Source organism: Chrysemys picta, chromosome 12, assembly GCF_011386835.1.
Source record: "Chrysemys picta bellii isolate R12L10 chromosome 12, ASM1138683v2, whole genome shotgun sequence".
In the NCBI taxonomy this organism is placed as follows: Eukaryota; Metazoa; Chordata; order Testudines; family Emydidae; genus Chrysemys; species Chrysemys picta.
The window spans coordinates 9300526-9325304 of NC_088802.1; the positions used below are offsets into that span (position 1 = coordinate 9300526).

The 24779-nt window shown below is 53.1% G+C and overlaps 1 protein-coding gene across 2 annotated transcripts; it reads left to right on the forward strand.

Moving 5' to 3' along the window:
- On the forward strand, nucleotides 1–24748 carry LOC101948179 (zinc finger protein 239-like). Of its 2 annotated transcripts, XM_065564660.1 has the most exons (4): nucleotides 1–227; nucleotides 1218–1344; nucleotides 6879–8044; nucleotides 22698–24748. In XM_065564660.1, the coding sequence occupies exons 2-4, from the start codon at nucleotides 1218–1220 to the stop codon at nucleotides 23376–23378; spliced, it is 1974 nt and encodes a 657-aa protein (XP_065420732.1). In that variant the 5' UTR covers nucleotides 1–227; the 3' UTR covers nucleotides 23379–24748. The 2 variants fall into 2 exon arrangements, with proteins under 2 accessions (XP_065420732.1, XP_065420731.1); XM_065564659.1 differs by lacking the exons at nucleotides 1–227; nucleotides 1218–1344; nucleotides 6879–8044 and adding exons at nucleotides 19617–20041; nucleotides 20540–20663 and having other exon boundaries at nucleotides 22429–24748.
- The last annotated feature ends 31 nt before the right edge of the window (nucleotides 24749–24779 follow it).

Genomic DNA, 24779 nt, shown 5'->3' on the forward strand with positions numbered 1-24779 from the left:
TGGGGATGGGAGGGCCCCGCTTTCTGTCTCTCTCCCTTTAATACTATTGAGCTTCCTGGGTCAGACCCATGCGCCGGGTTGCTGCCTCCTCCATTGTGATCTGGGAGCCTGCACCCAGCAGCGGCTGCTAAGCGGGGAGAGACCTTCAGCCAGGTCCCCCCCTGTGCCCAGCCCGGGTGGGGACTTTCTCCGGTGCCTGGAACCAGCCCCTGAGCCGGATCCTGCAGGTGATGGGGAGACCTGGGGGAAAGGGCTGGGGCCGGGCAGGAAAGTGACTCTGCCCTGGGGGCTGGACCTAGGGGTGCTGCTGCCGCACCCCCTGGCTTGAAGGGGTTCCCATCATATCCAGGGTTTACAGCCCCCCACTGTACAGATTGTTCCCACACCCCTGGGACCCGCTGCCCTTGGGGACCATGTCCCCCTTTGCTTCTGCGCTTTTCTAGCATTGGGCTCAGAGACTCTATTACTGGGGGGTGGTTAGTCCCAGTGGTGGGGCTGGGTTGGCCCTGGGATAAAGTGACCCCGAGTTTTCCCAGCCTGGCAGAGCCGGGGTAGCCAGTTCTACATAGATATTTTTGGTCAAGGTCCAGATTTCTTGGTCGAGGCGTCATTAAAGTCCAGAGTCCCATTTTTTCACACCACAATCACCAGAGACTGATGAAGGTCTCCTGGGGATGCCGGGCCAGAGCATTGTGGGGGGGCGGTGCCAGAACCGTGGCCTGCCCCACCCTTCCACCTGCGGCCCTGCCCACAGCCCCACCCTGTTCGGCCCCTTCCCCGTGGTCCCGCCCCCCCCCCCACTCGATCTTTACCCCCTCTCCCCGCTGTGGTGCTGAGACCAGAGAAGCTCTTCCCGTTTCGGGGCCGCAGCGGGGGAAGGTTTTTCCAGGGCCCCCAAATTGGCTGGGGAGGGGGTCGGGATTCCTGTCCCTGGACCCTGCTGAGGGTGCCAGCTCCGTACCAGCCTCTGGCTAGTGGGTGTGTGATAACCGGGAAGGCCCCTGCTCTCCTCCATCCGCTGGGGGGACAAGGAGCTCCCACCTTCTCCCCACCCTGAAGCTTCCCGGCAGCTCTGCGCAGGGTGAGGGTGGGATTCTGTTACTCAGTGCCCCCCCCCAACCCCCTAGAGCTTCCATTTTATCGTCCTTCCTCCCCCATGAATAGCGGGATTGTGGCTGGGGCAGCAGGTGCTGAGTGCGGGACTCTTGGTGTTTCAGATGCCGGTGACCTTCGAGGAGGTGGCTGTGTATTTCACCCAGGGGCAGGGGGCTCTGCTGGACCCCGCTCAGAGAGCCCTCTACAGGGACGTCATGCAGGAGAACTATGAGACGGTGACCTCGCTGGGTAAGGGATTCCCGTCCCCTCGGTTATTAGAAGCTGCGCCGGGGGGGGGAGTCTGTGATGTGGCCAGTTCACCTTCTTCTCAGGTTCTTTCCTGATCCATTAAATTTCGGGGGACTGGGTCCCATAATCCCAGATTCAGAGAGAGAAATTTTCATCCGCACGCCCCCACCCCCATCAGCCATCTGCTTTTCCCCAGGGGTTCAGTGACCATGTTCCTGTCCGTTCAGATCCCATGTCCCCCCAGCGCATCACAGGGTCGTGTTAAAATCAATGTTATTTGTGACAAAGGCTCTACCCAGGGAAGGGACACCCTGATCTCGTCTGATTTCACTCCTCTCTGACTTGACTTTCTCACTGTTGCCACAGCAGGTGGAGTTCAGAGACTCGACCGACTCTCTTAGAATCCCTAAACTCTTTGGAGCCGAAATTCGGCAGCGGGGGCTGGCTCTTCAGAAACTTCCAGCCATGTGTCTCTTGCTACTCGGGCTCCAGGCCAAGGTGAAACTTGGCAACAGGGGCTGACTCGAAGCAGGAATCCTTAGTTTCCTAGCTGCATAGCTTATAAGGTCAGACGGGACCTCTGTGATCAACTTGTCTGATACCCCGCTACACACAAGCCATAGCAGGGGCGGCAGATACTGCCTAATAGTGGGAGGACCACAAGGCCCCGCCTCCTTCGTGACCCAACCTCTGCCTTCTTCTTCCCCCCGAAGCCACGCCCCCCGGCCAAGTCGGAAGCTGGCCCCGTCCCACCCCACCCCGACCCGCTTCCCTGCCTCCCCAGACTCCCCGCCCATTGGAGGGTCCATGGCTCCGCCCAGCTGCCCGTATGGCTCTTACCCCGACCCGGTTCCTGCTTCTGGCTGGAGGGTGGGGCCTTGGGGGCCAAAGAGCCACAACCAGGCCATGGTAGGATCCGCTGGGGCAGCTGTGAAGAGCCGCGAGCCACCATCTGCCCTGGGCAGCGGGCCCGGGGGCAGAGACACGGGCTGGAGGCTGCTCTCAGGGCCCCCCTGCCCCGGGCAGATGGAGGATCCCCGCCTCCCCAAAGCTGCCCTGGCTCCCGGGCCGCTCTTACCTGGGCCGGGCTCCAGCTTCCGGCCTGGCCGGGGGGCAGGGCCTTGGGGGGGAAGAAGAGGGGCAGGGGCCTGGCCCTTGGAGAAAAGTGACCGGACCATGGCCCCTTCCCCCGCATCCCCCGTTCTGACGCCCCTGGGCCATAGGACTTTCCTGAGTCACTTACTGTTTGAGTTAGAACAGAGCTTTCAGAACAGCAACCTGGCTTGATTTAAAAATGTCCCGTTATGGAGAACCCGCACCACGCTTGGTAAGTTGTTGCAGTGGTTAATTCCCTTCACCATTAAAATATTGCGCCGTTTTTCAAATCCTTTGATTGTTCTTAAGGCTCTTCTCTGAACTCGCCCCATATTATCCGTATTCTTGGACACCAGAACTGGACCCAATATTCTAGCCGAGGTCGCATTGTGGTAAATTCAGAGGTAAAATAACAACCTCTCTGCTCCACTCGAGATTCCCCTGTTTATGCCTCCAAGCATCTCGTTAGTCCTTTTAGTCACTGCGTTGTGCTGGGAGCTCATGTTTAGCTGATTATCCACCATGACACCCAAATCGATGTCAGAATTACTGCCTCCTAGGATTGAGTCCCCCAGCCTTTAAGTATGGCCAATGTTCTCTGTTCCTAGATGTATACATTTACATTTAGCCGTGTTGAACCCCCTATTGTTTGCTTGGCGCCCAGTTCGCCAAGTGGTCCCGATCGCTCTGCGTCAGTGACCTGCTCTCTTCATTATTTACCACTCCCCCAGTTTTTGTGTCATCGGCAAACTTTGATTAGTGATGATTTGATGTTTTCTTCCAGGTCGTTAATAAGGCCAAGAACTGACAGGAAACACACTCACTTGATGGCGATTCCCTGTTTAAAATTTGGAGACCCATCTGTTAGCCAGCTTTAAAACCATTCATGTGTGCCATGTTCATTTGATATCATTCTAGTTTTTTAATCAAAATGTCATGTGGTCAGGGCCGGCTCTAGGTTTTTTGCTGCCCCAAGCAAAAAAATTTTTGGCTGCCCCCCCACCCCAGCCCTGGGCTCTCACCCCACCCCCACCAGTGCCCTCCCCCACCCTCACCCCCTGCCGCCCCAGCCCCTGGGCTCCCCCACACCAGTGCTGACTCCGCCCATTCCCCCCTCGCCTCCAGCCTGTCCGGCACTGGCAGGGTCGGGGTAAGCAGCGGGGTTCCCGGGCCGCACCTCAGCCTAGGGTCCCTCCAGCCAGGGCTCCTGCCTCCAGGACCGGCCGGGACCCAGGAGGGCAGAGCCAGGGGACCGCCCCGGCAGGGGGCTGAGGAGCCGGGGTAGGGTAGCCCCAGAGGGAGTTGAGCCCCAGAGAGTGGGACACACCCAGTCCCTGGGTGGCTCAGCTGTGCCGCTGGGGGGCAGCCCCCAGCCCGAGTCTCCCCTGCTCGGAGCCTGCCCGGCCCAGCCACAAGGTGCAGGCGCTGCTCCCCCATGGCTGCTGCCAGGGCCGGCTCTAGGCTTTTGCCGTCCGAAGCAAAAAAAAAAAAAAAAAAAAAAGATGGCCGGAATGCCACCCCTGAAAATGTGCCGCCCCAAGCACGTGCCTGGTTTGCTGGTGCCTAGAACCAGCCCTGCATGTGGTAGCAAGTCATGCGCCTTCCAGAAGTCTAAGTATAATTCCTTCAACACTAGTACCTTTTCAACTAGGGTTGCCAACCTTCCAGGATTGTCCTGGAGGCTCCAGGAATTAAAGATTAATCTTTAATTGAAGATTATATCATGTGCTGAAACCTCCAGGAATAGGTCCAACCAAAATTGGCAACCCTATTTTCAACCAAACATGTAATCTCGTCAAAGAAAGATATCAAGTTTGTTGGACGGGATCTATTTTCCATAAATACACGTTGATTGGCATTAATTATGTTACCCTTCTTTGATTCTTTATTAATCAAGTATTGTATCAGCCGCTCCATTATGTTGCCCAGGATTGATGTCAAACTGACAGGCCTATGATTACCTGAGTCATCCCATTTACCCTTTTTAAATGTTGGCACAACATTAGCTTTCTTCCAGTCTTCTGGAAATTCCTTGGTTTTCCAAGGCTTATTGAAAATCAACATTTATGATCCAGTGAGCTCCTCAGCCAGTTCTTTTAAACTCTTGGATGCAAGTTATCTGGTCCTGCAGATTTAAAAATGTGTAACTTTAGTAGCTGCTGTTTAACATCCTCCTGAGATACTCATGAAATGGAAAGAGTATCATTATATAATAGACTACATTATCTGTCTCCCCCCCCCCCCCGCCAGGTATGGAACAGAAATATTTGTTGAACACTTCTGCCTCATCTGCATTATTATAGAAAATTCTACCATTTCCCTCTTGCAATACCATTGTTAGGATTCTTTTTGTTCCTAATGGACTTAAAAAATTTCTTATTGTCCTTCACTCCGCTAGCCATAGAGTTTGTCTTTTGTCTCTTTGCTTTCCTTATCAATTTTCTACAATATCTAGTGTCTGATTAATATTAGTTACTATTAACGTCTCCTTTCTACCATTTTTTGTATATCTATATATTTAAATTTTGATAGCGGTATTCACTTCCTCTCTAAGCCAGTTCATTTTTTTAACCAATACCTCCTTCTTCCTGGATTGTGGGGTCATAGCTTTTTGAGCATCAAGTTCTTAAACAATTCCCAATTGTCATTCAAATTTTTCAGCTTAAATTCTTCCTCCCAGCTGATCTGGCTCATAATTGTCTTCAGATTTGCCAAACTGGATCAACTATATAAATGTGATCAAGTCGTGATCCCTGGTACCTAAGTTACCATTGATTTTTAGTTCTGTGGTTAGGTCCTGTTTGAGCGAGGTAATTGCCATCTATAATGTTTAGAGATTTCAAGGACATTTTAGCACTGGTGGCATGAGACCTCCAGCGTATATCACTCAAACTGAAGTCCCCCATGATCACACAGCTTTTTTCCCCCTATCCTTTATAGATAGGTTCTTAAGGAGCCGGTCATCCTGTTCCTTAGTGAAATTTGAGGGTCTGTAGCAGATACCAACTAATGCCCCATCTTGTGCTTTATCTGTTAGGACATTGATCCATAACCATTGAAGATCATTTTCTTCCAAATCATCAGTGACGCCACTGGCTCCCCACTTTTGCCCACTCTGTCCTTCCTAGATAGGTTATAACCATTTATTTTAACCTTCCAGTCATGGGAATCGTCCCACCAGGGATCCGTAAGATCAGCGATTTATGCTCAGAAATGAGTCATTCCAATTCCTCTTGTTTCTTCCCCAGGTTCCTAACATTGGCGTATGGGCAATTCAAGAATTTCTTCTCTTCGTGTCCTTTGCGTCCTTGATTAATTTTGTTCCCACCATTTTGATTTTGTGCTGAGTGCTCTGAATGTTCCTCTTTTTACCCGGCCCTTTTGTTATTAGTTTAACGCCCTCCTAATTACTGTAGCCAACCAGTCCCTGGGAAGATTGGTCCCTCTTCTACTGAGGCCTTCCAAACGATACAGCCCCCTCTTCACATAAAAGGTGGACCAATGTCCCCAAACCCCCAAACTCTCCGCCTTATGCCCTTTATCTAGCCAGTGATTCACTTCCAGAATCTATTGCCTTCTGTCTTCCTTTTCCCATGGGCCAGGAAGGATCTCAGAGAAGATCGCTTGGACATTCCTCTTCTTCTGCACTCTGAGTTCCCTGACGTCATCTACTATCTGCAGGATATCCCACGATGCAGTGTATACCACAGTTGTTTTGTTCAGGCTAGAATATAGGAACTGCTCATTCCTGGCTATGGGCGGTGTTCCTTCGAGGGAGCTCACAATGCAACTAGGCTGCTTCAGTATTTGGATATCAATTAAGGATTCATTACTAGAATTGGTCTGATAACTGCTGAGCTGGGTGTGTGCAGGCGTAGGTTTATTAGCATCTGGAGCAGAGATCCCCCATGATGCAGTGCTTCCCTGCTTTTCTGGTCCCAGAGTTCCATGCGGTTCTTGTCTTGGAATCTCTGGTCTCCAGTCTGTATGCTAATGGAGATGCCTCCCTGTCCCATCTTCGATGCAAATGAGGCTAGGGGAATTGCCTTAATCCTATCACCCTTGTCCAGAGGGGTTTAGGGGTGTCTTCCACGGCCTTTTCATTGCTTTTTGTAAGTCTTTCTTCTGACCGGCTTTGGTTCAAGCAGAGACTGGGGAGGGTGGGTGTCCTTCGTGAGTCAGACAGGCTGGATACTGCGCCCTGGTTCCCCAAGAACACAGATCTGACAGGTAACAGATGAGGCAGAATAACCCAGTTGTAATGGCTCACGGAGCACCGGGGACCCACTTTTTTTAAATTAAATTAAATTAATGGAGATATCCCATCTCCTAGAACTGGAAGGGACCACTTCAGAGAAGTTAAAACGACAGATGGGTTAGAAATGTTACCTGTCTCAATGTCCCCAGCAGTTATCCTGCTGTGTTCCCTCTCTTTGCAGTTCCCCTTTTGCCTGGCACAGGGAACGACTCGCGTCCGGATTCTCTCTCTGTCCCAGCAGCTGGCAAAATGGTGAGTGAGAACGGGGAGGAGAATCCACAGCAGGAAGGCCCTGGGCAAGTGGAACCATGCGGAGTGTTATCGGCGACATCAGAAAGGAACTTTCCCCAGCGTCAGGGGTGGGGAAAGGACTCTGGAAGTCAATGCGGGGCAGAGAGGCAGCTGGGAAACCCGCCAAGGGAGAACGTTGTTCAATCCATTCACCGTGCGGGAGGATGCAGCGATCTCAAGGAAACCGCATCCCGGCCGAGACTCCACGCCGGAGAGAGAGACAACACGTGCGTGGAGTGCGGGAAAAGCTTTCATTGGCGCTCGTACCTTATTAGACATCAGAGAACCCACACGGGGGAGAAATCCTATAAATGCCTCGACTGTGGGAAAAGCTTCAGTCAGAGCTCGCTTCTCATTAGACATCAGCGAACCCACACGGGAGAAAGACCCTATAAGTGCCTGGAATGTGGGAAAAGTTTTAGTGACAACTCGCACCTCATCGCCCATCACAGAATCCACACGGGCGAGAGGCCCTACAAATGCCTTGAGTGCGGGAAAAGTTTCATCCAGAGCTCCGTTCTTGTGGCCCATCAGAGAATCCACACGGGGGAAAGACCCTATAAATGCCCCGACTGTGGGGAAAGCTTCAGTCGGACCTCAGAGCTCATTGTGCATCACAGAATCCACACGGGCGAGGAACCCTACAAATGCCTGGATTGCGGGAAGACTTTCAATCGGAACTCCAACTTCGTGGTACATCAGCGACTGCACACGGGGGAGAGGCCCTGTAAATGCCGGCACTGTGGGAAACGCTTCAGGCAGAGCTCCAACCTGATTGCGCATCAGAGAATCCACACGGGAGAGAAGCCCTACAACTGCCGAGAATGTGGGAAAAGCTTCATTCAGAGCTCGCAGCTCATTACCCATCAGAGACTGCACAGGGGGGAGAAACCCTACAAATGCTCGGACTGTGGGAAAGGTTTCAACCTGAGCTCCAGCCTCATTAGACATCAGGGAATCCACACGGGAGAGAAACCCTATTACTGCCTTCACTGTGGGAAAAGCTTCGGCCAGAGCTCCCAGCTCATCGTGCACCAGAGAATCCACACGGCAGAAGCATCAGCTTGGGTCAGTTTGCGCCAGGCATCGGCAAATGCACCCAGGGAAGAGACCTCTTAAAGATCGTTACCGTGGGAAAAGCTCCGAGCAGAGCTAACGCCATGTTGGACATCAGACTCTCCACCCAGGACTGAAATTTGGGGATCATGGGAGAAGGGTTAGAAAGGTGCTGCCCCATATCATTACCCCTCTGAGAGGCACTGATTTCCATAACATCCCACTGTAGGACACCTAAAAAAGCTTCAAGCCCTAGGAATCTCCCCTCAAAGCCAGCCCCATTGGCCTGTGACAGTTCCGCTCGACTAGGAATTAGGCACAGGTAGCACATTTCTCCTGTCCCGGACCGAACCTCCAACGCATTTACTCGTCTAGACCGACTGTGAGTGTCTCATTTCGCAATAGTCCCCACCGTTAGCAGAGTGATTGTCAGAGTCGCTGAGTTCTTCCTTTGGGGACCAGCGCTGGGTTTGCAATGGCACCAACCTGCTTGCTCTTCTCCACCCCTTCCCTCCGTGTGAGTGGTGGGTGGGGCCCCAGGGCAGAGAGGCCAAGTGGGGGCGGGGCCTTGGGGTGGAGAGCAGGTGGGCCTCAGGTGGCGGGGGGAAGAAGAGGCCAAGCAGGGGCAGGGCCTCAAGGCAGAGAGACCAAGTGGGGGCAGGGCCTTGGGGAAGAGCGCCAGCAGGGCTCGGGGGGAAAAGGCCAGGTGGGGGTGGGGCCTCAGAGGAAGAGGCCAGGTGGGGCAGGGCCTTGGGGAGGGAAGAGGCCAGGTGGGGGCAGGGCCTCAGGGGAAGAGGCCAGGTGGGGCAGGGCCTTGGGGAGGGAAGAGGCCAGGTGGGGGCGGGGCCTCAGGGGAAGAGGCCAGGTGGGGCAGGGCCTTGGGGAGGGAAGAGGCCAGGTGGGGGCGGGGCCTCAGGGGAAGAGGCCAGGTGGGGCAGGGCCTTGGGGAGGGAAGAGGCCAGGTGGGGGCGGGGCCTCAGGGGAAGAGGCCAGGTGGGGCAGGGCCTTGGGGAGGGAAGAGGCCAGGTGGGGGCGGGGCCTCGGGTGGAGTGGCAGACAGGACCACAGTCTGGGTGCTGGGGTCCCAAAAAGATGAATCCGACCCTGTTGGCAACAGATTGTCACATTCCTGGTTCTTCTCACTGTGCTGTAGGTTGTGCCGAAGAAGCTGCCGGCTCTGTTTGCTTATAGAATGAAAGAGGCGATTCTCAAAGAGCTCGAACAGGGGAGAGAAAAACATGGCGGTGAAGCCTCCATGTTACTTGGGGGTAAGGGGGTGCGTTACAGCGATTCCCCTCCTTCGCCCGTCACCCTGGTGGTCTCCCCTCATGACAGCAGCAGCTGTCCAAGCCATGGAGAGTTTATCTCCCCCATTCTACCCTTACGCCTGTCACATGACTCAGTGATCTCAGCTCCCTGGGCTTGGGTATTGCTCTTTGAGATGCTGTGATCCTATGTCATTGGAGCTGAAATTGTCAGGATACTAGTGTATCCCAAATCCAATGTGATCCTTCTGGGCTTAAACCCCACTTCATTGATAGAGCAGCTTCCGGGCGTTTTCCTGCCACGCTCAGCTTGTTGGCAGGTGGGAAGGTTGGGTTTTTATAAGGTTTTGAATAATGCAAATTAATGCACATTGGACAACATAATCCCAACGATATGTATAAAACGGTGGGGTCTAAATTTGCTGTTCCGACTCAAGAAAGAGATCTTGGAGTCATTGTGGATAGTTTTTGGTGCAGGGGCAGTCCAAAAAGCAAACAGAATGTTGGGAATCATTAAGAAAGGGTTAGATAATAAAACAGAAAATATCATATTGCCTCTATATAAATCCATGGTATGCCCATATCTTGAATACTGTGTGCCGATGTGGTCGCCCCATCTCTGAAAAGATATATTGGAATTGGAAAAGGTTCAGAAAAGGGCAAAAAAAAGGGGAAGGGGTATTGAACGGCTTCCATATGAGGAGAGATTAGTAAGACTGCGACTTTTCAGCTTGGAAAAGAGACAACTAAGGGGGGATACGATTGAGGTCTATGAAATCATGACTGGGGTGGGGAAAGTAAATAAGGAAGTGCTATTTACTCTTTGGCATAACACAAAAACTAGAGGTCACCAAATGAAATTAATTGGCAGCAGGTTTAAAACAAACAAAAGGAAGTATTTCTTCACACAACGCCCAATCAACCTGTGGAACTCCTTGCCAGAGCATATTGTGAAGGCCAAGACTATAACAAGGTTCAAGAAAGAACTAGATAGGTTCATGGAGGATAGCTCCATCAATGGCTATTAGCCAGGATGGACAGGGATGGTGTCCCTAGCCTCTGTTTGCCAGAAGCTGGGAATGGACAACAGGGGACGGATCCCTTGATGATTCCCTGTTCTGTTCATTCCCTCTGGGGCACCTGGCATTGGCCACGGTCAGAAGACAGGACATTGGGCTAGATGGACCTTTGGTCTGATCCAGTGTGGCCGCTCTTATGTTCTTATTTTGTTTTTCATTATGAGGCTGAAAACCTTTTGTAAATAATAGGGCTAAATGAGAAGGGGGCTCTGGGGGAAGAGGGTTTAGGCAGTTCAGCGGAGAACACAGGCACATCCCTTTTCCTCTGCGTCAGATCGAACGTGCTCTGCGATGTCAATGTGTGTGAACCTGAAATAGTTTTACAGCCCACCCTCAAAGTGTCAGGTTTTGTTTAGGTACTTGAAGGCCGTTTGGTCACATGCGTCGTGCTTCGTTTAGCCTGACGGGACGTAATGTCAACGCACTGGGGACTGCACGAGACGCGATTGATTTCCCGAATACCCTTTCTTTTATTCTGTTTCCATGCCCTTTTGTCGTGAGTTTTTTGTGTGGTTCGAGCAATGGTCGTTATAAGTAACCATGGGCACGAACGCTGGGGAGGGGGGACGGGGGCGGAGTGAGAGTCGCAGCCCGAGAGGCAGAGACTGAACCGGGGAAGGATGTTACTGCCTGACCCCGGCAATGCTGAGAAATACCGTCAGGACGGGGAGAGTGTGGGAGCTGGAATATACAGAGCTGGGGAGCCCGAGAACCAAGGCTGTTCTACAAGCAATGTCCTATGAGTGTCGGATGAGGACATCTCTGATTTCTATGTATGATGCCCCAAGGGAAGTTATGCACGGGTGCGGGGGCGGGGGAGTATCCCGATTCCTGAGAGGAACAGGCTGAGAAGCCAACAGGCCTGAAGCCAGGCTGACCCCTATTACCGAAGCAGAGGGCAACGGAGCTGGTCACAGGTCACCCTCTCCCCATCTGCCACAGCACCTGCGTGGGGGCAATGGAGACTCTCATCCACGCTGGCCCCACACACACCAGGCATGTCCTGGGGTAAATAAAAGCTTCAGCTGGGATTGGAGATGCTGCCACTTCTGGACATAAGCCTTGTTCTCTAGCTCGGATGGAGTTGTGCTCGCTGGGTCTCTTGAAGCGTGTGTGGCTGTGATGGGATCCCGGCGTCTCTCACGCATTCTCTCCCGTTTTCTACCAGCTGCAAAATATTGCTCTGTGCGAGAGCCAGGGGCAGCAATTTGCCGGGCTGGGGCTGAAACGCACCGTGCCAAGCTGGGCGTTGGGCGGGATGGCTTTTATTTCTTGCTTTGGAACAATAAAGTAGAATTCAGTTTCTCAGACTCCTAGAGTCCTTTGGTTGAACAATGAGTGAAAAAATGGCCCGGAATGGAGGTGGAGGCTGGCGGGAGGGCCTTTCGGAGCTGTTGTTTCCCCAAATTGAAATTGGGATACAAACAAAGGTACAATAAAAGCTTTGTTATCCGGCATGTTGCAGGAATGGGGGGTGCTGGTAAGTCAAAAATTCTGGTTAACTAAGAGGAAAGGAGTTTGGGTGCAGGAGGGGGCTCGGGGGCTGGGGGTTGGGGTGCGGGGGAGGATGGTGGGTGGGGCTCTGGGAGGGAGTTTGGGTGCAGGAGGGGGCTCGGGGCTGGGGGTTAGGGTGCGGGGGAGGATGGTGGGTGGGGCTCTGGGAGGGAGTTTGGGTGCGGGGGGGGCAGGGGGTTGGGGTGCCGGATCTGGGCGGCGCTCACCTCGGGCAGCTCCCCACAAGCGGCAACATGTCCCTGCTGCTCCTAGGCAGAGGCGTGGCTACGTGACTCTGCGCACAGCCTCCACCCACAGGCGCCGCTCCCACAGTTCCCATTGGCCATGGTTCCTGGCCAATGGGAGCTGCGGAGCCAGCGGGTGGGGCGGGGGCAGCGCACGGAGCCCCCATGGCCGTTCCTCCACCTAGCAGCAGCAGGGAAATTTCGCCACTTCCAGGAGCCACACGGAGGCAGGTAGGGAGCTTGCTGGCCCCGCCCCAACTGGACTATAAACTGGACTTTCAATGAAGATCAGAAATGCCAGTTTCCAGTTGGTAAAGTGCCGGATAACCCTGCTTTTACTCTATTTTTGTAAACTGGAAAAAGTGTTCTACAGAGTTAACCCTCAGGGCTATTGTATGGAAAACCCGGCATGAAGGTATTTTTTCTTTTTTAATCTCGTTCCAATGTAGCTTCGGCCGTAGAGTTTCCGTGCGACACAAACATGGAATGCACACACAGCACCGACCGTAGTGTAAAGTGGAGCAAACCGTATTTGAAATATTCACAAATAAGGTCACAGATTCTGTGATTTTAGGTGACCGTGACGTCAGCCCCGGGCGGCGGGACTTGGCCTCCAGCTGTCAGCCCCGCGCTGGGAGGAGCGGCCTTCTGTGATTTATTTATTGCCCGGGACCTTCCCGTGATTTTTACTAAAAGTGCCCGTGAGAAAATCTTAGCCTTACTCGTGAATACATTTTAAAGAAAATCTACCATTGTTCCTTATACAGACTGCCCCCCACTCCCCACCCCGTTGCACGTATTGCACAGGTTTTCAACACAACATTTGCAAGTCTCTACTTTGGCACAAACGTGTCAGCGCGTTGCCCTCTGATCTTATTTCAGACACGTTTTCTCAGGCCTTTTCCTCCCTGCTGAAACCAAAGTGCCTTGTCCTCCGCTGTGTTTTTACTTTAGAATAGCACCTACACCTTAGTTACCCTGCGGTTAGCAAACAAACAAACAAAAATCACCGTTCTTAGCAGGGAGGGAAAGACCCGGAGCTGGATTCACAAGGGGACTGGGGCGTCATGATGCCTAGGATCATGATGCCTAGCTTTTAGGCATGTAGAAAGTCTCGGGAACACCACTGCGCCGGAGTTAGGTGCACAGGGGAGAGAGAGGCACCACAGAATGGGATCGACAAAAGCCAGCACGCCTGGCGGGGACCTGCCTCAGCCAGTCCATGGAAGATGCCAACCAGAGGGGTGTGTGCTAAGATCCACCCAGCACAGAGCTCAGTGCCTAAGTCCCCGCAGCAGGTGGGCACCTAGCTCCACCTGGCGAGCTACAAACGGGAATCTTCTTCTGGAACCAGGCAAGGTAACTGCTTCTTGTGAGAACGAGCTAGGCGGGCACCTAACTAGGCGGGCACCTAACTATGCACAAAACAGCAGCAGGAGGAAGTGATGGTGCCCACCTTGTAACTTTTAGCCCAAGGAATAAACTCATGTTATACAAAAATTGAACAACATAAGAATCATAGAATCATAGAATATCAGGGTTGGAAGGGATCTCAGGAGATCATCTAGTCCAACCCCTGCTCAAAGCAGGACCAATTCCCAACTAAATCATCCCAGCCAGGGCTTTGTCAAGCCGGGCCTTAAAAACCTCCAAGGAAGGAGACTCCACCACCTCCCTAGGTAACGCATTCCAGTGCTTCACCACCCTCCTAGTGAAATAGTGTTTCCTAATATCCAACCCAGACCTCCCCCACTGCAACTTGAGACCATTGCTCCTTGTTCTGTCAAAAATAAATGAATGGAGATATCCTATCTCCTAGAACTGGAAGAGACCTTGAAAGGTCATTGAGTCCAGCCCCCTGCCTTCACTAGCAGGACCAAGTACTGATTTTGCCCCAGATCCCTCAGTGGCCCCCTCAAGGATTGAACTCACAACCCTGGGTTTAGCAGGCCAATGCTCAAACCACTGAGCTATCCCTCCCCATACTGGCTCAAACCAAAGGTCCATCTAGCCCTCTGTCCTGTCTTCTGACAGTGGCCAATGCCAGGTGTCCCAGAGGGAATGAACAGAACAGGGAATCATCAAGTGATCCGTCCCCTTGTCGCCCATTCCCAGCTTCTGGCAAACAGAGGCTAGGGACACCATCCCTGCCCATCCTGGCTAACAGCCATTGATGGACCTATCTTCCATGAACTTATCTAGTTCTTTCTTGAACCCTGTTATAGTCTTGGCCATCGATGGACCTACCCTCCATGAAACTAAACTAAACATGGCAAACTAAATTACAATATTGCAATACTACATTCCACTAGAAACACTGTGATTTGTGATGGCTGAAGTTGCGAGCAACTATTCAGAGTTTCATTGCTTAGTTGCTATTAAAAATATACATATTAACTAGCACGGCGACATCGGTCTGCACCGTGTTAACGAAGGTGAATGATGAAGTGCTGAGAGTAACACAAATAATATTTTAAAATAAATAATGAAACTCCATTTGCAGTGACTTACACGAAAGGGAGACCAGTAGGGTGGCCAACCCTCCAGGATTGTCCTGGAGTCGCCAGGAATTAAAGAGGAATCTTTAGTTAAAGATTACGTCATGCAATGACACCTCCAGGATCCGTTCACCCAAACCTGGCAACCCTACAGTGCAATTCAAGCCATCAGAGAATGCTAAATAAGACAAATGTGTGACCTGGTGTGAGGTTTTATGCAGACACAGCTGATGAGGCTTTCAAACACCGAAAGTACGTATGACAATTATAATTTTTTTTGAGGAGGTTGATGAGAGATAGTTCATTGAATCAAGTCTCTTTTAGCAGCTTCGTTCATCATACCTGCTAGATAAGAGCTGGCAAGGGGCTGCACCGGTGCTGTTTTGAAAACATCCCTGGGATCGGGCGCTGAGCTGTCCCAGTCTGGGGGAGGGGAAGAAAAAGCCCCTCTGCCCCCTATTTTTGAAACCACTGCAGCTGGCTCGTCTCCCATACAGGGTTGGATTTAGGGGCAGACGACCAGCTAGGGTCCCGGGCTTGCGGGGGGCCAGGCATGCAGATTACAGATCCTAGCGTGCAAATGTATCGTCTTATAAGACAGGGAGGAGTCACGCGTGCAAATTGTGCATCGAAGTCGTGAAATGGGCTACAAAGGCCATAAAAATAAGGTATTCAAAAGTTTAACCAGTGGTGGGGGCGGGCACTGAAGACCCTCCTCGCCTGGGTTTTCCCCCCTCTGCCACTGCCTGGCAGTGTCTCTACCCTGACTCCTACCCCATGCCCCTGATTTTGCCCCCTCTCCTTCCCCTGCCTCCAGCTGTTCGCCCCACCTGTGCAGTCAGTTTGGGCCTGACACAGACTCTGCCCATCCCTCCCCCTCCGATCTGCCCCCTTTTAGCCCCTGAGACCAGCGGGAAGCTCATGGCCATCCCAAGGCAGGGCAGCGGCTTCCCCAGCTTCAGCAGGATTTACTGGGAATCCTCCGCCAAGGGGACCAGCCGTCCCGATCTTAGGGGCTTTAGGGCGACCAGACAGCAAGTGTGAAAAATCGGGACAGAGGGTGCGGGGTGATAGGAGCCTATATAAGAAAAAGACCCCAAAATCGGGACTGTCCCTATAAAATCAGGACATCTGGTCACCCTAAGGGGCTTTGTCTTATATAGGCAGCTATGTATCCCCGCCCCGAAAAGGACAACAGCTGATGAACCCTCCCCATCCCAGACCCAGGAGGGACCCAGCCAGATTCCTTCTCTCTGCCCTTTAAATACAAGGACCTGCCCAGGGAATCCCACCCCACTGCCCATGTCAAGAACCAGGTCCCCTGCAATGGCTACAGTAACGCTTGGTTGCTGGGTGAATTCCTGATTCCCTGCATTGGCCGTTTGCAAGAGCCCAGAGCCTCCCTGGCGGCTGCAGCTGTGAGAGGTGAATATGGAGGAGTAACATTCCTGCTACTCCCACAAGAGACTCTCCCAGTGCCCCAGGACATCCCATACTGGGAAGACAGAGGTTCCCTTCCACAAGAGCCGAGGACCCCAGGCCAGAGAGGGCACTGGTTGGAGTGAAGGTAAGAAACAACACCCCTCCCCCGCAACAGGGAACCATGTTTCTGGCTTACACCCTGTCTGCTGGGTTACCCCGACCCTGCTGGCTGAAGGTGCTGCAGAATCTAGCCACACCCTTAGTCTGGGCAAACTGTGTGTGTTGCAACCCTCCACCGGGCCTGATCTACACCAGCTGGGGGTCTGGCTTGACAAAACCCCCATCTTAACACTCAGGGCTGATCTGAGTCATTATTTGCACTAACTGGCTTTGGGTTACCACTAGGGTTACCATATTTCCACAAACAAAAAAGAGGACACTGGGGGGGGGGGGGAAGCCCCGCCCTAGCCCCGCCCCATCCACTCCCTCCCACTTCCCACCCCCTGACTGCTCCCCTCAGAACCCCAACCCCCCCTGCTTCTTGTCCCCTGACTGTCCCCTGCTGAGAACCCCCTACCCTAACTGCCCCCCCCCAGGACCCTACCTGTCCCCTGACTGCCCTGACCCTTATCCACTCGCATGGGTGGCAGGGTTGTAGAAATTTTGGTGGTGCCCAGAACCCCCCACCCCACCTGCCTAAGGCTCTGGGAGGGGGGTTGGGTGGGGGGAGGAGGTCTGGGGTGCAGGTCCTGGGCTGGGGATTAGGGTGCAGGAGGGGTGCAGGTTCTGGGATAGAGTTTGGGTGCTGGGTGCAGGCTCCGGGCTGGGGCAGGGGGTGGGTGTGCAGGAGGGGGTGAGGGGTGCAGGCTCTGGGATGGAGTTTGGGGGTGAGAGGTGGTTGAAAGGGAGGGGGTGCAGGCTTTAGGAGGAAGTTTGAGGGCAGGAGGGGGTGTGTGGGAAGAGGGAGGGGGATTGGGAGGGAGTTTGGGGATAGGAGGGGATGCAGGGGTGAGGGCTGTGGGTCTGGGGATGAGGGGTTCATGATGCAGGAGGGGGCTCAGGGATGGAGCAGAGGATTAGGGTGTGTGGGGATGAGGGCTGGGGCTGGGGGGTTTGGGGTGTTGGAGAGGCTCAGGGCTAGGGTGGAAGGGCAGGGTAAGGGCAGCCTGTCTTCCCATTAGTGGATGGGGGCACTAGGACCCGGGGGCAGCAGACAGCAGTTGTCTGCGTGTACTGCCAGAGCCAGCACAGCAGACAAGGGAGAGACAGACAGGGAGGGGGGGGGACCCACCGAGGGGGGGATGCACGGAGAGGGGGTGGCAGGTGGAGGCTGGGGACCCATCCAACACTCCCCCACTCCCTGACTGCCCCCCCCCACTCCTCTTACCATTCTGGCTCCACGTGGGTCGGTTTGTGTGTTACAGAGGACTACAGAGAGAGGGAGGGGGGAGCAGGGGAGGGCTCTGGATGCTGGAGGCCAATGGGAGTGGGTCAATCGGCCTAGCCGCCCAATCAGCAGCCACACTCTGCATGGAAGGGAGGGAGGGAGGCGAGGGAGAAAAAAACCCCGGACATTTTAACCTTGTTACCAATTCCTCCCGGACGGCTATTTAGAGACGCAAAAGCCGGACATGTCCGGGGAAATACGGACGGATGGTAACCCTAAACTTGGGGGCTCGCTAGGCAAAGCAGCCTCCTGGAAGGGGTGCGGTAGTCTGGAAAGGTTGAGAACCACTGGTGTAGACAGGCTGGTGCACCCCCCGCCAGAGGGCTCTGGTGATTGCAACGGGAGGGGAGCTCTAGTCCCTCTCTCCCGCCTCAGCATGTCAGGGCCTGAGCTTCCTGGGTCACACGCTGCAGCGTGAGCCTTGAGCTGAGAGGCAGAGACGCTGCTGCTCCCCAGCGGGGTCTGTGCGGGGAGAGACGAGCACTAACCCCCCTCTGTGCCTAGCCCGGGTGGGGATTTTCTTTGTTGGCTGGAACCAGCCCTGGGCTCTGCCGACACCAGCTCCCGAGCCGAAGCCTGCAGGTGATGGGGAGAGACCTGGGGGAAAGGCCAAACTGGGGGGATCAGGCTGGGAAAACAGCATGGAGGGACCATAAGGGGATGGGGGTTGTCCTTTGTCTCGGGTTTGCTTGTCAGGAAGGGAAAGGGTGAGAAAGAAGACAGTGATGGTGGGGAAAGGAGAGAGGGGAGGGCAGAGAGAGTGACCCAGAGGAGAAGGGAGAGTGTGTGATGTTACACAGACAAGGTGGGGGAGGTGATCTCTTTTGTTGGACTGACTTCAGCTGGTGAAAGCTTACACAGAGCTTCTGTACGAGGAGGGGTTAAAAAGACTGAGACTGTTCAGCTTAGAAAAAGCTGACTGTTGAGGTCTACAAAATCGTGCCTGGTCTGGAGACAGAGAATAGAGAAACATTATTCACCTCTTCACGTCACACAAGAACCGGGGAAGGAGGGGTCACCCGATGAACTGAATAGGCAGCAGGTTTAAAACAAACAAAAGGAAGTATTTTGCGCAGTCAATCTGTGGAACTCCTTGCCAGAGGATGTTGTGAAGGCCAAAACTATAACAGGGTTCAAAACAGAACAAGATAATTTCAGGGAGGATAGGTCCATCAATGGTTATTAGCCAGGATGGGCAGGGATGCAACTCCATGCTCTGGGTGTCCCTAATCTCTGCTTGCCAGAAGCTGGGAATGGGTGACGGGATGGATCACTGGATGATTCCCTGTTCTGTTCATTCCCTCTGGGGCACCTGGCATTGGCCACTGTTGGAAGACAGGACACTGGGCGGGATGGACCATTGCTCTGATCCAATACGGCCAGTCTTATGTTCTTTGTGGTTAAAGGTGATCTGTGTGCTAACCAGATTGGGGCTCAGTGAGACCCACATTTCCCCTGAATTCTGGAATTGCTCAGATGTGGTGCTGGAAAGAGATCACAGAACATCCAGACTAAGGGAGATGGGGCTTCACGTTGTAGGACAGAGCTGGTGGGAGGAGTGAAAGGGCCACAAAGAGCACCTGGCATGGGGTGTAAAGCAGAATTGGGGACACACAGCGTATGTCTACACTGCATTGCAACCCCAGGTCTTGGGCATCCACACTGCATTGTCAACCTGGGTTTACAATGGCCGGCCCAGGTGCACCTCTGAGCTTGCCACGTCAGTTATGAAAGTAAAAAAATGGCTCGAGCCCCGGTCCCTCTTTCATTACAAATTAAGCCCTGCCTGCAGCATCCCTGGGTAGACTGACTTTCCTGGGAATGTGAGGAGCAGAGAGAGGAGAAGCCACTTCTTCCTTCCGCCAAAACCCCTCACTGCTGGGAGGACACACTGCCCTTGGGGACTGTCCCAGGGGGCACAGGCGCCAAGTTTTTTCTGTGCCGATGGGTGTTCGCACCCCCGCCCCCAGCCTGACTCCACCTCTGCCGCAAAGTCCCCGCCCTAACTCCGCCCCCTTCCTGTCCCTATTGGACCCCTCCCCAAATCCGCACCCCGGCCCCGCCTCCTCCCCCAAGCTGCTTTGCGGTGCAAGCGCTGGGAGGGAGGGGGGAGAAGCAGGATGCGGCAGCGCGCTCAGGGGAGGAGGTGGAGTGGAGGCCGGGTGGGGAGCTGCCGGTGGGTGCAGAGCACCCACCAATTTTTCCCCTGTGGGTGCTCCAGGCCTGGAGCACCCATGGAGTCGGCGCCTATGCCAGGGGGAATCCCCCAAAGTGGCTTCTTTGATGCTGCTCTTATCTAACATCTGGCTCCGAGACGCTGTTCCTGGAAGGGTTTTCAAGTGTCTCGGTGGGGTTAGAGGGCCCGGGGCGACGCTGTCATAAAATGATTGAGGGTTTTCCCAGCCTGCCAGAGTCTGAATATCGGTCTGCAGGGAAAGAACCGGGCGGGGGGGCCCTCTTCCGGTCGGTCGCCCTTCTCGCTCCGCCAGGCTGCAGAATAACAGCCCTGGTTCTCCCTGGGAAATGGCTGCAGCAGAGCTCCTGCAGGTAGGGGATTTTAAGGGAGCTGCAGGATGGGTTTCTACTAGAGGGGGAGGGGCAGGAATTACGCAGAGCGAGGAAGGGGGAGGACAGGCTGGGCCTACCCTGCTGGGCCCTGGTTAATCTGGGGCTTGTTTTTTAAGAGGAGGCCCATTGGGCGGGAGGAATTCGCCCATTTCTGGAACAGGAAACAACCCCCCCTGGGAAGGAAAACTTAACAGATCCCTGGTGCTGCAGCCTGAACCTACTACCCAGAGGCTGCTCTGGAATATGAAGGGGGCACCCAGCAGGGAGGCCCAGGGGAGAGGCCCTGTCCCCTCACCCCCAGCTGCTGGGAATGCGGAGGGGGTTGGGATTCCTGTCCCTGGGTCCTGCTCCGGGTCTCCATCTCCTGTGCCAGCCTCTGGCTAGTGGGTGTGTGATAAACAGGAAGGCTCCTGCTCTCCTCCCGTGGGAATGTGGCTGGGGCAGCAGGAGCTGAGTGACGGACTCTTGGTGTTCCAGATGCCGGTGACCTTTGAGGAGGTGGCTGTGTATTTCACCCAGGGGCAGGGGGCTCTGCTGGACTCCGCTCAGAGAGCCCTCTACAGGGACGTCATGCAGAACTATGAGACGGGGACCTCGCTGGGTAAGGGATTCCCGTCCCCTCGGTTATTGGAAGCTAGCGGAGGCGGGGTCTGTGATGTGGCTTGTGGTGCCTTAGATTTCAAGGCTTCAGTGTCCCCAGATCCAGTGTGAGAGAGACTTTACTGTCTTTGCCTTCTTCCATGAGGTCAGGGAGTCAGAAATACAATGGAGAGGATGATTCATTCCCATCCCAACGGCTTTCAAGGTGGCAGAAGCAGCGCGTTGACCTGCCTGTATTAATTCTCACTCACACACAGAAGCCCTGTCCCCCTCCCTTCCTGGGACTAGCTCCATCTGTGAGGAGGGCTCTGGAGACTGAGGAACAGGCGGGAGCCGAACGTCAGCAAATCCCCTAGAGTGCCCAGATCCTGGAAGCGCCCCCTCCAGACATCTGCCTCTCCCAAGGGGGCTCAGTGACCGTGTTCCTGTCCTTTCCGAGTCCGTGTCCCCGACAGCCCAGCACAGGGCCAGGTTAAAATCAAGGAATTTTCTTTGTAACACATCTGACCTCTTCCAATGCTTGACACACCCTGATCATGGCTGATTCCCCCCCCCACACCCGCCCCCCCTTCCCAAGCCTGACCTGATCTCCCGTCTGGAACGATGGGAAGAGCCGTGGTCCTGGATACCCAGGCCTCCGAGGAAAGGGAGATCTCAAGAGACGCCCAGGCTGGCGAGTTGTCAATGAAATTGATGCAGAAACCATCTGTGGAGTGAAGGGAGAAGCTGGGACTCCCACCAATGTGTTGTGAGCAAATTGTTCTAGTTCTGCCTCATCTCACCCACGTCAGGGCCGTATCCAGATTATAGAATCATAGGACTGGAAGGGCCCTTGAGAGGTCATCTACTCCAGTCCCCTGCACTCATGGCAGGACTAAGTATTATCTAGACCATCCCTGACATGGCTTTGTCCAACCTGCTCTTGAAAATCTCCAATGATGGAGATTCCACAACCTCCCTAGGCAATTTATTCCAGTGCTTAGCCAGCCTGACAGGAAGTTTTTCCTAATGTCCAACCTAAACCTCCCTTGCAGTAATTTACGTCTATTGCTTCTTGACCTATCCTCAGAGGTTAAGGGGAACAATTTTTCTCCCTCCTCCTTGTAACAACTTTTTACGTATTTGAAAACTGTTATCGTGTCTCCTCTCAGTCTTCTCTTCTCTAAACAAACCCAGTTTTTTCAATCTTCCCTCATGGGTCATGTTTTCTAGACCTTTCATCATTTTTGTTGCTCTCCTCTGGACTTTCACCAATTTGTCCACATCTTTCCTGAAGTGTGGCACCGTGAACTGAACACACTACTCCAGCTGAGGCCGTATCAGCACGGAGTAGAACAGAAGAATTACTTCTCATGTCTTGCTTACAACTCTCCTGCTAATACATCCCAGCAAGATGTTTGCATATATCCTTGTGGTGGTTTTCACTCATGGTTCCCCAACCAATGTTACCGACAGCTGGCATGAGCTTGCTATCTGGTACTCCACCATCCACCATAATTGGATTATTCCTCCTCATCTTCCAAGCATGCCTGGAGTCTCTTTGTAGTCTCCATGCCTGGAAGGTGAGAAAGAACAACCTGCTTGATCATGGAGCATCAGATGTCCACTTTAGAAACGCAGGAATTACAGACAATTGGAATTTTACCTTTCTCGATCTCCCCAACAGTTACTGTGCTATGTTTCTCCTCTTTGATCTTCCCCTTTCTTTCCTTCCACCATGGCACAGCGAATAACACGTCTTTGATTCTCTCTCACTCTGTTTCCAGCAGGTGATGGGAGGATGAGTAAGAACAAGGAGGCGAATTCTCAGCAGGAAGCCGCTGAGAAAGTGGAACTGCACAAAACTTTATCAGGAAGATCCAAAGGGAATTTTTTCCAGAGTCATAAGCAGGGGAAAGCCTGGGAGATTCCACACAAGTCAGAGAGGTGGCAGGGAAACCAGCCAGGGAAGAAAGTGGATAAAACCACTAATTGTAAGGGAAATGGCAAGGACCTCGAGGAAACCGCAGCCCAGCAGAGAATCCACAGAGACGAGAAAAAAAACACATGCACCAAGTGTGGGAAAAGCTTCAGTCGTAGCTCAAACCTTGTTTCCCATTGGAGAATCCACACAGGAGAGAGGCCGTATAAATGTAGCGAGTGCGGGAAAAGCTTCAATCAGAGCTCTAACCTTATTGCCCATCAGAGAATTCACACGGGAGAGAGACCCTATAAATGTCTGGACTGTGGGGAAAACTTCAACCAGAGCTCAGACCTCATCACACATCAGAGACTGCACACGGGAGAGAAACTATATAAATGTATTATGTGTGGAAAAACCTTCAATCAGAGCTCAAATCTTATTTCACATCAGCGAATTCACACTCGAGAGAGACCCTATAAATGCCTGGAGTGTGCGGAAAGTTTTGACTGGAGCACCCAACTTCTGAGACACCAGAAAATCCATACAGGAGACAGACCCTATAAATGCTTGGACTGTGGGAAAAGCTTTAGTGACAGCTCAGCCCTTATTACACATCAGCGAACCCACATGGGAGAGAAACCCTATAAATGCCTCGAGTGCGGGAAAAGCTTCAACCAGAGCTCCACCCTGATTAGACACAAGAGGACTCACACGGGAGAAAAGCCCTATAAATGCTCAGACTGCGGGAAAAGTTTCAATCAGAGCTCGAACCTAATTACGCATCAGAGACTCCACTTAGGAGAGAAAGCTTGAACGTGGGTGATGCTTCAGTTGGAATTCAATCCCGTTCGCCAACAGCAAATTCAGACAGGGAAGAGAGCTCTTAAATGTCCTTGGCATGGAAGATTTCAGCTGGAGCAAACAATATAGTGGACATCAGCAACTCCAGCAGCAGTTGAACCTGAGTTGTCAGTGGCCCTCTGGTTCTGCCTGGTCTAAGCAAATCCCAGGCAGAAGAGGAGAAGACCCAGGGAAGGTCCCAGAGCACCCACAGAAAAAAATGACTGGGTGCTTACCACCAACTGGCAGCCAGCTCCCCCACCTCGCAGCACCTCCTGCCCACCAGGGGCTCCACCGATCAACTCCTCCACCGCCCTCCAAGTGCCTCCTGCACGCGATGGATCAGCTGTTCCATGGTGTGCAGCAGGCACCGGGAGAGAGGAGGAGGAGCCAAGGACTGGGTGTGCTCGGGGGGAGAGAAGAGGCAGGGCGGGAGTGGGGGTTTGGGAGAAGGGGTGAGGTGTGGTTGGGGCCTGGGGTTGGGCACCCTCCAGGACAATTGGAAGCTGGTGCCTGTGATCGTTAGCATCACATGTCTTGTTCCCAGCTATTGTCACGTGGCTGGAGAGCATTTATTTCTTTGTACCTTTTTTTTTCTTTTATGAACCATAATTAGATTCTAAAACAAAGCTGGAGCATGGATAGAAAAATGAGTTCTTGCCGCTTCTGTATCACTTTGCGGGGGGGGGGGGGGAAGGGGGGGAAGAGGAGCTGCCCTCTGGACGCAGCAGTTTTGTTTTCTGCTTGAACCTTGAGCATTTATCCCCTGATTCTACTCCTCCACCTCCCCAAGCGTCCCATGACCCAGCATTCTCTGCTCTCCGTGCTTTTGCATCATGTGTTGATTTCTTTGAGCCTAAATCAGACTCACGAGAGCTGGAAATGAAAGTGTCACAGACCAGGAGGGGGAATTCCAATGAATCCCAAACCCCATGGGTGATCCTTCTCAGCTTAAGTCCCAGTTGCCATCTTGCAGTAAAGCAGCCTGCCGGATATTTTCCTGCCAAGCTCCGGTTGTGTGCAGATGGGAAGGTGGTTTTTTTTCTTTCATGCTGATGATGCGAAAGTTCTGTAGATAACATCGCTAAATAATGAGGCATCAAGGGAAGGAAGTTTAGCTGGTATAGAAGAGAACACAGGGAAATCTGTTCTCCTGAATTCGGGTCAACTGCAACATGCTCCAGAATTTCACATGATCTAAACCTGGAAGTGCATTATAACTCCCTGTATTCTGTTTTGTCACATACTTGGATATTAGTTTTTGTTTGAAGGCGGGGGGGGGGGGAGGAGTTGCATAGTTTTATTGTGGAAATTTATGAGACAAATGACTATTTGGCACAATATCCCTTCATTGTTTTTGCTTTTTCGTCACTC

Coding starts and splice junctions, on each gene's coding strand:
- LOC101948179 (XM_065564660.1), top strand. CDS start 1,218: ATGCCGGTGACCTTCGAGGAGGTGGCTGTGTATTTCACCCAGGGGCAG. Junction 1,345..6,878: donor TGAGACGGTGACCTCGCTGG/GTAAGGGATTCC, acceptor CTCTCTTTGCAG/TTCCCCTTTTGCCTGGCACA. Junction 8,045..22,697: donor AGAGAATCCACACGGCAGAA/GCATCAGCTTGG, acceptor CACAGAGACGAG/AAAAAAAACACATGCACCAA.